This window comes from Solanum stenotomum, chromosome 10 (genome assembly GCF_019186545.1).
Source record: "Solanum stenotomum isolate F172 chromosome 10, ASM1918654v1, whole genome shotgun sequence".
NCBI lineage: Eukaryota > Viridiplantae > Streptophyta > Magnoliopsida > Solanales > Solanaceae > Solanum > Solanum stenotomum.
The window spans coordinates 49,613,632-49,627,586 of record NC_064291.1 but is presented as its reverse complement, the minus strand read 5'-3'; the positions used below and the strand labels follow the sequence as shown (position 1 = coordinate 49,627,586).

The 13,955-nt window shown below is 32.4% G+C and overlaps 1 protein-coding gene across 2 annotated transcripts; it reads right to left on the bottom strand.

Annotated features, from left to right (window-relative positions):
- Positions 1 to 421: 421 nt before the first annotated feature.
- Positions 422 to 9,216, bottom strand: LOC125841225 (extra-large guanine nucleotide-binding protein 3). 2 transcript variants are annotated; one of them, XM_049520306.1, is made up of 9 exons: positions 9,036 to 9,216; positions 7,509 to 8,534; positions 7,282 to 7,419; positions 5,351 to 5,455; positions 5,078 to 5,257; positions 3,662 to 3,812; positions 2,354 to 2,601; positions 1,634 to 1,803; positions 422 to 1,350 (listed from the first exon to the last, which is right to left on the bottom strand). In XM_049520306.1, exons 2-9 carry the CDS (start codon positions 8,430 to 8,432, stop codon positions 753 to 755), a joined length of 2,514 nt encoding a protein of 837 aa, XP_049376263.1. In that variant the 5' UTR covers positions 8,433 to 8,534; positions 9,036 to 9,216; the 3' UTR covers positions 422 to 752. The 2 variants fall into 2 exon arrangements, with proteins under 2 accessions (XP_049376263.1, XP_049376262.1); XM_049520305.1 differs by lacking the exon at positions 9,036 to 9,216 and having other exon boundaries at positions 7,509 to 8,871.
- Between the last annotated feature and the right edge of the window lie 4,739 nt (positions 9,217 to 13,955).

The following is a 13,955-nucleotide window of genomic DNA, read 5'->3' as shown; positions in this document are numbered from 1 at the left end:
AATAACCTTATCAGATCCACTAAGCTTTTATGTGGTGCACTTGTCTTATTTATTTTTTAAAAAAATTCAACAACCACCTAATATTCACAGCAATATATCTGTTTTAATTGTTACTTAAAATTTTTATTATATTGTATCGTTAAACTTATATAACGATAAAAAGATGAGCAATTTGGTGTAATTTCTCATGTGATTTTTTGCTTGTTATCTAGTAATCGTACTTTATCCTTAAGAATACTTTTGCCTTAATTTATCCAATATCTTAGAGAATTTATTAATTTACCGCTATTATAGCCAAACTAGGATGTGTTTCTCCACGCTGTGTAAAAGGAAGAAATGTGTATATACTAATTCCCTGTTTAACCATGAAAATTGTGAGTATATGAAAAAAGTAAATTTGTTTTCAAAGTAAAAAATGATATTTGAAAAAATAACGCGCTCTCAATGCTCATGTCAATTAAAAGCAACATCTACATTTACATTTACAACAGAAAAATAAGGTAGAATGCAAACAAGTATTTATTCTCAACCTTGTATTGCCATCAAAAATCTCTTTGAAGAACCTCAGAACATACACTAAGATGGCACAAACTCCAGGTATTCACTTGAAACAACACCATTATCTCTGTAAAAACCACAAAAACGCGATGACGAAAAAATGTAAGTACAACTTATTTCCATATTACATTCCTCTCTCTCTATCTCTCTCTATTTGTCCTAATCTACAATATCAACATATGCTTTAAGTCATTTCACTCCTGTCGGATGAAAGGAGACGAGCTAATATCAGTTGTACTGTAAAATGAATCTTCTGCTCCAACATTGTAGGTCTCTTCTTTTTCCTCGTCCCACTTCGCGACCTCCCTTATATACTTGAATGCCTCATCAACAGTTATTCGATCCCTTGCCCGAGCTTGCCACACAAATAGCTTTCTACTTGTGAGGGAAGCATAGAGGCCTTTGAACTTCATTGCAACATAGTAATATGCTTGGTGAGCTAGTGACTGGCTATTGGTGTGAGGTCTCAGTGGACTGAAATCAGTGAACCATTCACAAGCGCCCAATGGCACACGGTTGACCTTTTCCTCGAACAGGTCATACTTGTTCAATACTAAAACAAATGGGGTCTCTTTGAAACAAGGATGCCTGATCATTGTTTCGAAAAGTTCCCTGTTATGCATCATCTTGTTCTGTAGTAGTGCACCGCTACCATTTTCCTCTGGAGCAACCCACATCTGATCATAATCACTAAGGGAAACACAGAATACTACGACACGGACATCTTCAAACATCTCCACCCACTTGCATCCTTCATTCATTCCTTTGGCATTTAGTCGAATTAGTTGATACCTGTTCGAAAGTACATAAAAGCATAATTACCAAAATCATGGCAAGTAAAGATAATCATAACTTGTATAAGTACACTCATATTATATCGAAGAGGCTGTACTCCTTTAAAATATTCTAATTGTAGTTCTGATGCTGATTAGTACTTTAGTCTATGTCCGTAGACTCCTATAGACTATTAGACATGTAAATGTAATGTATAGTCGGTGCATTTATCAAAAAAACTACTGGATAGTAGCTTCACGGACAACAAATACAAATATCATAGTAGAGGGAGAATGGCTACCTGGTGAGAGGGGGAGGAGCATCCAGATTGTCTCCATAGGTTTCAGACATTGGGCTACGATCATCCAATTGGAACTCCATAACGGCCAACCCATTCCCTTGCGTGACTCCTTCTGCATACAGAATGTCTTGCTCCGAAGGTTCATACTCATTGCTTGATACCTCCACAGCCTAAAAAGAGACAAAGTCAAGTATCCATTTTTACCTTCCACAATGATTAGCAAAATCAACTCATTCAAGAAAGTGTAATTAAGAATAAAGAGAAGTTGGGCTACATATCAACTGTAGTGCCTTGGGGAATGATCTAGATTTCTACAATCGTGGAAAGGAATGACATTCTAGCAGTCAACATTAGAATGTCTATGAAGGTACATCAGCACTCACCCCAAAAGTGAAAAGAAAATTACTAAAAAGATCAGGGAACAAATAACTACAAACTTATTTATCAAAAGAATAGGTTAATAGAATCTTTAGAGAAAACATCTTGATATAGATCTTATCATAGCACACAACGGATATATGAAGCTAGAATATGGTAAGATGAAATTAGCAGGTGAAAAGTGACATAGTGTTAAGTCCACCACTGGGATCAACTAGATACTTGAAATAATTCCTCCATAAACATCCGAGACAGTTAGCAAAAAGTATGTTTGTTGACTGAACTAATTACAAAGACTATATTGGATAGGTTGGTTCAAGAAATGAGTCATATGCAAAATACCTTGCTCAAGAAGTAATCCGCCACATCTGGAAGAAAATGAAGCTCATTTCTTCTCTTGTATGTTTCCTGTATAGCAGGATCCTTCCAGACCTCTTCAACTAACGGAGCATATTCACGTGTTGCTGCAGGGAAGAAAGCATCCAAATCTCCGGTAGCTATAATATCCAGTAGCCAATCAGAGAAATGCTTCAACCTTTGATTCAAGGAATAGACACACTGGCTGTCTTCCACAGATTCTGTGTTACAACCTAAAAAATTGAAATCAGTTAGTAAAGTGCAGCCACTTGGTCCTTTGCCCATGCCATTGCCAGCTGCTAATAGTGGACAATGAAAAACAAACATCCACCCAGTTTACAAAAGGATATCTTAAACCTTACGAAACTGGTATGCAGTATTTAATTTCCATATGATATTGGGGAAGACTGTTAGAGACATAACGATCTTTGAATTTGATCGAATGTGAAAAAGGAGTATCAATAACTGAAGAAGTACCAGTTAGCTGAACTCCTTGAAGATTATTTTCTTTGAAAAGAACTTGATCAAGAATAGACAAGATCTTGCACTCTCTCTTAAAATCGTTTACAGCAGCAAGGCACAAGCACACAACAAAGGATCAATTTCAGTCACAATTGGAAGGAAGGGATTGACAAGAAGAGGACCTAAGCTTTTGTCAAAAAAAAAGAAGAGGACCTAAGCTATCCCATCCTATATGCCAACTATGTAAGCTGCATTTACGGTGTAGCAAGGCAAGGCAAAATATTCTCCCAGGTGATGACAATTTAAAACAGGTCCTATAAATAATTTACCTCCCAATAGTATGAATTTTTATGCAATTACAAGCTAATTCCCTCGTCTCTTTTCCGTAGAAGGGACATTCAGAGGAGATCTGAGAGAAATGAATGCATAGAATGGGGGTAGACTGACATGAGTTTTTGACGTCCGAAACCACAAAAACGAAAATTTGAATCCACAAGATACATATAAATCAAACTAAATTTCATTTTCGAGAATTTTACAGAATAAAAATGCCAATATATCTGTTGAGCAGATTTGAATATTGGTAGATGAAACTTGGTGCATATAACATACTTCTCTTCTTCTGCAATTTAGTTATGAGGGGGTAAAAGCTCCACTTTTGGCACAATTTGCCACAAGTGGAAATGGAGTTCAAAGGTATGGGGGAGGATGCAAGGGAACAAAGCCTGCAAGTCCAGCTGGTAACTGCCAGTCTAATGCATCTAGCGAAACTCTTTGTTAATTAACCCCAGAACCTTTCTATCAATACTTTAAGTATATATTTTAAATTACCTTCCACATTTATTCTTGCTAAAGCCTCCTCCTCAAAGCGCTCCCTTCCATCAAGAAGAATGCTCAGATACTTGTAAATATTGCTTTGAATCATCAACTTGATGTCTTGAATTTCTTCAGAGGTAAATGTGTTTCCATACAAAAATTTCGCCTACACAATAAGGTTATAAGCAGAAGCAAATGAGTACACACAAATGATAGACAGCAAGGAGCACCAACAAACACTTTAATGGTAAAGAAAGGCATTATACGCAAGCATTTTATTTCACGTTCAGAATGCAATAATAAATTATACCACAGAGCAGGAAGGGAGCAAAGGATAAAACAACGGAGGAGGAGAAAAGGGAATAGCACTATAGATACATGCAAATACATGATCAACCTCTCAATACGTTGTCAATAAATCTGACACTCCTTCCCTTAACATTAAGCAAGCATTTCTGCTTTCCGCTTGCCTTAAGAAATGTCTTTTTAACTACAAGAAAAGATAAGATTTTTTTATACTACATCCAAATTTTCATGTATCCCACTTTTATACTTCTCAGTAAAGCCTCTTCAATCCAATATTTTCTCAATTATCTGTCCTGTTCAAACATATAAAAAAATAAAGAAGACTTTACAATCTTCTGGTCCTAAATCAAAGTTAGGTCAAATGTGCCAAAATGCCCTTTAATCTTGTTGCCTTAAACATGCCACGTGGAAAGTTGAAATTAAAGTGTTGCCAAAAAAGGGATCATTCTTTTTGAAAAGGAGGGAGTATTACAAAAAAGAAAATTATATGGTAAACACTACCCCCACCTTACCCGAAACCCCTTACCTAGGAGATGAACAATGGTTTTCCTACTGAGCTCCCTTATGGACTCAAACCGAAGGTTGAAGGAGGAGAACCCTTACCACTATAATATCTCTTTCCTGTCAATTCTCATTTTGCAATTTATCCCATTTAAATTTATGACTAATAAATGGTTCCATTTGTACCTCGTTTATGATGGCTAATATCAATGGTGAAATTTAACCAGAATACTAGAGATACCAATGTTCTTGTCGTTATAGTAAGTCATCTAATTTGATTCATAAGCAAAATAACTCAGCCTCAATATATCAACCAATCAATTAACCAAGCCTCGAATCCCAAACTGATTGGGGAATTGGGCAGCAATATGATGCTAGAAAAATTTCTGGCAACAAAATGAAATATGTGGATGCTAGCAGATTCAAGTCTATAGAACAAATGAACAAATACCGGCAACTTAGCAAGCTATACTACAGAGATCTGAAAACAGTTGACGTACGCAGAGCGAAGATAAAAATCTTAGAGATTTGACCTATATATAGAAAGAAGCTTGAGTTCAATAATTAATCAAGAAAAACATAACCCTTTTTTCCTGAAAAAGGAATGCTGCATAAGGCCAATACCTGTTTGAAAATAGTGCTTGTTCCAGAACCTTCAAGTCCTAGTAAAAGTAGCTTTTGAACCCTTTTCTGCTCTAAGTAATTTGGAACAGTAGTATAATTGCTAGGCTCGTCTCTCTGTCCATACGGTTGACCATGTGGTACAGGCAAGGAAAACAGAGAGCAAACAAACCTTGTTGTTGCCTGCATGTCAATATAAATTATCAGATATAAAATCAAAAACTTCGTTGAGTGACATAGTTGAAACCATACCCTACATTCAATTCAATGTGCTACCTTTTCCCATATGTTACCCCGAATGTTGTTTTGTCCTTCTTCCTCGTAACGACCATCATCATATACCCAAAAGTGAGTGTCACGAGGGCATTGCACTTTTGCAAACTGAAATGAAACTTATGTCAGGACTCATTGTACATAAAAGGATGAGGAAACAAATAAGCATGCACAGAGTTTCATTCTAGGAAGAAAATCATTTGAAGAAAGGCCAATCAAAGGGCCTTAAGTTGAATTCTATAGCAACATATGAGCTAGTCTGGATCAGGCAGCCATGTAACATCGACACTGGATCATCCTGAATTGGGTATCACTGAAATCTCTGGAACCAATGAAGTCCATGTGTGGTAGACCGGTTTGATCGAAACTGCCAGCACCAGGCTTAGAAGAGTTGATTGAGAACTGGGCTATAAGAACATGGAGGAATATGACTATCTTCTCAATAGTGGTTGTTACCATTGTTTCAAACAGGCAGAAAAATAATGGTAAATTAGGTTGTTCCATTGGTTTTTTACACATATAGTGCATGGAGCTTTTCTGTGAGGTAACTACACTCTGGAGATACTTCTTTTAGATTCTGAGCTCAATAATGACAAACCTGGCTGATTGATTTTTTTATTTTTTTTTGATAACCGAGAAATCCGTCTGTGACCCTCCCTTTGGACCAATCACAGCCTAACCTGGCTGATTGATTATGTTGCGGTGATTGACAAGGAAAGGTTCATTTTGGAAAGTTCCAGATGTTTAACATGATTCACTGTGATACTTGAGATTCTACTATTTTAGCCCAAAAAAAAAGAACAAGAAGAAGTTCAAGGGAATAATAGAAGTGCTTGAAAAAGGGTAAAGGTCAGCAGGAACCCATTTCTTTCCTTTTGTGAGAAGGTACAAGGAAAATCTGTTTAGATCCAAAATTGTAGATTGTAGAATGACAATCAGTCAAATAACTAGCTCGGATAGTTAAAAGCAAAATACAAATTTAAAGATGTCAAAGCTACTTAATGCACTAGCTCTAGAAAACGACAACTAAAATCTACTATATAAGGCAAAAAATGTTACTTTTCACGATCATCTAAGATGAAAGCAAAGACACTCAGAGCTATAAATGATTTTATGGACATACATTATTAACTTTCAGTATTAGTGAAATCTTACAATAGTTTGACAGCGTAGAAGGAAAGAGCAGAAACAAATGAATGGAGAAATAATAGATTGAGAAAGTGTATAGATCGGGGGAACGGAAGTTGTAAAAGTTATGGCATCTCCATATGCAAAAAATTTAAGAGAAGAATTGGGAGGTATGACTCACCACTTTCAACCAGCAAAATTCATCCCATGAACAGATAAAAAGGAAAGAATTTAAGACCTATAAATGATTATATGCATGGATGTTATTAATATCTACAATCAGTGAAACTCCTGTTTGGATGCGAGATGGGATAAGCAAGGATATCCCATGGGGTTATTTTACCGCACCTTCTATATGGGATTACTTGGGATAGTAATCCCACCATTTTAGTGCAAATGGTGGGATAAAACAATCACGGGATTAGCTAATACCTCAAACCAAACATGAGATAAAGTTAATACCAATTTTTCTTGTCCCACGTACCAAACGACGACAGATTGGAGGGACGGGATAAAACACATAATTGGAGCATAAATAGGGAAAGAAAGTTAATCCGGCTTCATTGCTGGGTGGAAAAAAAAGCGACAAAATTTATAGAATCTCAATAAATGACAATATCATTCTAAAGAATGGGGAGGTATTCTTCACTAAATTCAAATATACATGCTGTCATGACCACATAACAACAGGTTAGTAAATAGAAGGTGGCCTTTAAAATGTGGATAACAACAATTCTAGAATTAAATCTATTGCCATACATATTGTTTAGGCATATGCACGATTAATTGTAATAAAAAGAACAAACCTTCAGCACTCGGAGTTCACGTCTTGTTATCTCTCGGCCATTAATGTAAACCTGAGTACTTCCATTGCTAGCATGAGCACTAAGTTTTCCCGTAAAATTTAGGTTTGAACTGACAACTCTGTCTGGTTTTTCTCCTTCCTGTTTAATAATCGAAACTATATTAGCATCTTCTTTCTAACATAAGAAATAAATAACAGAACTTGATTTAACTCAACACACAAGATTACCTTTCCCCATAGTCCAGATTCCTTATCATACCAATACCTCCCAGGCTTCAACTTCCTAGGAGGTAAAAGGCACCCAAAGAGTTCTGCCATCTCATCTGGCTTCAAAGGAAATCCGTTTACAATCAGCTGTTCTGGGCGGAGCTGATTAGCAGAACATTCTCTTTCTGCTTTCATTATCTGCTTGACTTCCAAAGGACTAAGCAAACGCGATAAGACTCTCGAATTTTTACCAAGTTTGGACCTTTTTGACTCATCAATTGGCTGGCTAATGCAACTCACACATTTGCGCCCTTCAGGCATTGAACCCATTGCTCTAAGCACACAATTGCTACAATACTTTGCATCACAAACCAAGCAAGACTCTTTACTTTCCCACTTCCCTTTTCCACACCTATGACAGACTCTTGACTTCTTATTCTTCTTCCTTTCCTTAGAAACTCCAACATATTCAGGAAAGACTTGATTCTCAATTTCCCCCGTTACTCTTTCAGATCTATCAACAAAGGTGACTACTGGGGCTCTTCTCCCCTGGTGATTCAGCACTGAACCCGGGGATGCTGACGGAGAACCTGAAGAAGAATCAGGGTTCTGCAAGACAGACACTTGAGACTCAGAACTATAAGATACCCTTGGACTATGACTAGGGGGACTTGTTACACCAGCAATACGAGATACCGGCAACGGAATAGGTTCGATAACCGGGGCAACACCATTACTCAATGATCTACTTGATTCTGAAAGAGGTTCTGCTATTGGAATTGCACTAGAATTCACATCAAGAGGCTCTACTTTAGGAACCTCATATGACAACAAAGGACCAGTATACTCCATTGCTATTGAATATTCAATATTTTCCCCATCCCCTCCCTGAGGAAGCATTCTTTTCACCATCTCCCTCCAATGCTCTCCATCTTTTTTCTCCATATCTCTCACCCCAAAAAAAAAATCAATCTTTTCCTGCTTTTCTACTCAGTTGCAGCTCAATTTCACTACTTACAATTTCTTGATACTGCAAAAACCATCCATCTGGTAAACAAAAAACTTCTTAGCATAAACCAAAAACTTATAGACTGCTACAAAAGTCAATCACTCTACCAATAAAAACAAGATTTGGTCTTTTCAGTAAAGACCTTCAATTTGGAAAGATTCAATTTACTCAGCTGATCAAACCTTTGAAATCCTAAAATTCAAGAATCTTAAGCACAAAGTTTTCAACCCAAAGAACCACACATATCAGAAAGAGAAAAAAAAAAACAAAGTTGGCAGCTTTGAAGGTTGAAATGTTCCAAAATTTAGTCAAACATAAACAAAACTATTCCTAACTTCCCAACCCTTAAATACTCGGAGACATTTCAACTTTCAATAAGTCACAGAGATAAATTAATGTTTTAAAAAAGGGTCTTTTGTAGAAATGTCAAGAAAAGAGTTATTAATAAAAGAAAGAAAAAAGTTTTAAACTTTGATACATAACACACAAAAAAAAAAAGGGAAAAAAAGAAAAAAGAAAGAAAAGTTGAATTTTTGTACCTAAAAGAAAGTGACAAGCAAAGCTGAGAACATGAATCTGAGTTATAAGGGTAAAAGATGGTTAAAAAAAATTGGGTTCACTTTTTTCAAGCTCCAAAGCTCTCTGAAAAAAGTATAAGTTAAAAAGACAAAACCATAAAAGAGTAATCTTTTGGGGAATCTACTCTTTTGAAGAAGAAGAAGAAGGTGTTAAAAGATACATATATATATACATAATACATGTACAATGTAAAAGCTGTATTATTTTGAGAGAGAGAGAGAGATTGTACTATTATGTAATCAGATTGTGCTAGAGGGTGGGTGGGTAAGTGGGGTCCATATGAAGGTGTACATGGTTGGGGGATAATTTTTTTTATTTTTTTTTAACATGAAGGGTAGTTTTGGAATAACGTAAAGTTGTCTTTATCTAATCTAGCACGTGAAAATAATCATTTACATTAGATTAGACTGTCTACATCATATCTCTAGAGATACGATTCCCTTTTCGAACTCTACTAAAACAAGATATTTTGTAGTTCAGACTACTTTTTTTACATAGTATCTAGGCTATGTTAATAATATATCAGTATAATTTCATAAAATCAAATATTTAAGTTGTCTCAAAGATAGGAATTATGTCAAACTATGTAAAGTAAAATGTCTTTACTAATAAAAATAATTTAATACTCAAAAGAATTGTATTAGAGGCGCGTGATGCACGCGTTATCGGAAGCAAGTGGGAGTTTGGTGAATAGTAAAACGTAAAGTAAGATTTTCCTTTGCAAGTGGCCAAGATTTTTAACCTGAACGACACGGTCTTGTTAGCGCGTGTCAAACACTCTCTTTAATTCAAAGTACGACTTTGGGACTTATTTGGTATGGGACCCATATGCTGAGTTGGCATTATGTCAACGTTGTACCATGTCTGTTCTCAATTTTTTATTTATTTTTTTATTATTTCATTCCGTCTCTGAAGACTGCATTGTAACTCCGATTAAATTTGAATTATGCACTATATGGCCCATTTGATGGTGATGCTCTAACGTGATTTTCTCTATACTCAAAATTTGAATTTGAAATCTCTCATTAAGGATAAAACAGTTCCACTACTGCATAATCTATGTTAATTATTTTATTTTTATAAATCCAACATGGATATATTTGTTGACTAGGTTTTCGGTTCTTTTGGACATTGTGCTAGGTTAAGTTTTTAATGTAAAAATATGAATAGTTTGATTGGGAATTTGTGACTTCAAAATATAAATTCAAGAGGTATGATCAATGAATAGAATTTTTTTTCCTAATAAAAATATTTAAGTTTGCGTTAATAATATAAAAAAATTCTTAATAAAGAATATATATATCTCAATAATAATATCTATGCGAACGAATTCTAACTATAACTATATCATATGAATTATTATTTTTTGGTCGAAAAAAAAATCATATGAATTTATTTGGTCTAACATGTTTACTCATCATTGATGCTCCCTTGTTGGATATATTTATTTTATGGAGCTGTTTGAAAAATCATCTGATAATTAAATTTAAGTATAATTACACTATTATTTTTATGGAATGTAATATGCTCGATAGATAATTAATTAAATTGCATGCAAATTAATTTGGTCTATCATAGTTTTTTTTTTTATAAAGAAGAAGATGAAATTTGTGTGTTGATATGATATTGTTTAACCAAAAATTTGATTATTAGGTCACGTAATAGAATTTATAAGATATGGTCCGAGCAATATGATTAATTCAAAGCTATAAAGTGATTAATTAGTTACCGCTTGTGTTGTTAATTTAAATACATTAGTTATTTTGATTGTTACTTAAATTTATTAAATCGTATCATAAAGTTGATCGTTTGGTAATAATGAAAACTCTCATTTTGTGAACAACCGATTCGTGTGATCATAGCATTATCTTATATTTTTTTCCGTCTTTACTTATTATTTAAAATAACCCTATATAACCTTTACCGTACCTTTTCTATAGTAGTTAATTATATACCGTATCCTACTTTTTTTATAGGTTTATTCTTCAAATTATTAATATATGATATTATATAAAAACGAAAAATGATATAATTAATCTAAAATAATAATTACAATATAATAGAATATATTATGAAATAACACATAACAATCTTTGGAAGAGTGAGCTAGTGTCCCTAAGTTGCAAAAGAAAACTTACATGCTACGTCAAGTGGGAATTGTCGATAGTAAGGAAGAAAATTAATTATTATTTTAAAAATAATAATAATAATAATAATAATAATAATAAATAAATAAATAAAATATATATATATATACAGTAACAAAAATTAATGAAATCTTTATATTTAAATGATATATACCATTATTGAGAAAATTAACAACTATAGAAGTAGTAAATAATTACGAAAACACAGTGTAACAAGTGTGCAAATACTAGGAAATAAAAATGCAGCATCATATTATATAAATAAGTGCATTTATTTATTCAGTTGGATTAGGCAGCAATAACTATCTCAATAATTATTTCATACCTCTTTATTTCTTCACTAATAGACAATTCAATCCTAATCAATATGCTAATTAATGTTCTTATTCAACAATAAAAAAAAGTTACGTATTTACTCATCTATTTTGATTTGGTACCGTTCATAAAAATCAATAAATAAAAGGGTAATTTTACTATATGATCAAGATTTCTATTAATTATAAGTCATCTAAAGTTTGAGAATGAACAGAAGTATTTAATAATAACGATAAATTAGACAAAAAAAAAAAAGAAGAGTAAATTATCTCTTAATTTTTCAAGCTGACAAGTAATTAAGCAATTGCTTTTACTTTATTTATATCTTATTATATAACATTCTTCATTAAAAAATATATTCTATTTGTGTTATCACCCCTCAATTGTTGTGTTTGTAATCTTTAAGAATAATTATAATTAAGGGTAAAATGAGAAAAATAATTAATTTGATCTTAAACTTCTCTAAAATAAGAAAAAATATTGTTTAGAAATTAAGATAGATAATTCAAAAGGGAAAAAAATCAACCTATATGATTAAATTGGTTCCAATCTACCCAAATTAACTCTCTAAAAATCATGTCTTTGATATATGATATATAACCAACATAATAAGAAAATAAAAGTTTTCTCCATTTGGCTTAGAATTAAAATATATATATATATATATAAAATAAAATATAAACTAAAACTTGATAAAAGTTAAATTTTTTGAAATTGTATTCTTTAGCCATCTTGATTCAGTTCATTTCAATACAAATAACTTTTCGACGAATACAATTTAGTTATAAGTTTCAGTTTCTTTTTATTTATTGTTAAAATTACTTTATTATTCTTTCCATTAAATTTAATTTGTCCATTATTTTAAAAATATATTTATTATTTTTATCAAATCAAAAAAAGATAATTATTTTTTTCATTTTATATTCAACATTAATTGCTTATTTTATTGAGAATCTTCATATCTCAATTGATTAGCTACCTAAGATTTAACTCCAGATTGTTAATCTCCTTCCCTATTTTTCTTTTCTCGACCCACAAATTTATTTTTTGTCTTTTAAAAAAAAGGTCATGACGTTGAAAACTTGAAAAATCCCTTTTAGATGCCTAAATAGAAAGAGTTGAGAAAGAAAGACATAAAACGCATTCGACGAACGCGATTTATGTATAAGTTTCAGCCTCATCTTTTTATTGTTGAAAGTACTTTATTACCCCTTCCATTTAATTTAATTTGTCCACTATTTTTAAAATATATTTATTACTTTTATCGTATCAAGGAAAAACTAATTATTATTTTTATTTTATACTCAACATTAATTGCTTATTTTTCGGAGAATCTTCGTATCTCAGTTGATTAACTACCTAAAATTTAACTTTGTCGTTGAATGTTCGATTCTCCGGATTGTTAATCCCCTCCCCTATTTTTCTTTTCTCGATCCAAAATTTTATATTTTGACTTTAAAAAAGGACGTGGCGTTGAAAACTTGAAAAACCTGTCTAAATAGAAAGAGCTAAGAAAGCATTCGGCGAATGCAATTTATGTATAAGTTTCAGTCTCTTATTATTAATTGTTTAAATTACTTTATTACCCCTTCCGCTTAATTATATTTGTCTGTTATTTTAAAAATGTATTTATTACTTTATCATATCAAGAAAATATAATTACTTTTTCCATTTTGTACTAAACATTAATTGCTTATTTTTCTTAGAATCTTCGTATCTCAAAATTGATTAGCTACCTAAAATTTTACTTTATCGGTGAATGTTTGATTCTCCAGATTGTTAATATCCTCTCCTATTTTTCTTTTCTCGAACCACAATTTTAATTTTGTCCTTTTAAAAAAAAGGTCATGATGTTGAAAATTTGAAAAATTCTTTTTAGATGCTCAAATAGAAAGAGCTGAGAAAGAAAGAATAAAACGCATTCAGAGAGTGCGATTTATATATAATGTTTCAATCTCTTCTTATTTATTGTTGAAATTACTTTATTACCTCTTTCATTTAATTTTATTTGTCCACTATTTTTAAAATATATTAATTATTTTTGTCATTTAAAGAAAAAATAATAATTTTTTTTACATTTTATACTCATCATAATTAATTGCTTATTTTTCTGAGAATCTTCGTATCTCAATTGATTAGCTACCTAAAAATTAACTTTATCGGTGAATGTTCGATTCTCGAGATTGTTAATCCCCTCCTCTATTTTTCTCTTCTCGACCCACAATTTTATTTTTTGTCTTGAAAACTTGAAAAACCCCTTTTAGATGCCCAAATAAAAAGAGCTGAGAAAGAAAGCATAAAACGTATTCTACAAATGTGATTTATGTATAAGTTTCAGTCTCTTCTTATTTATTGTTGAAATTACTTTATTACTCCTTCCGTTTAATTTTATTTGTCCACTATATTTAAAATATAATT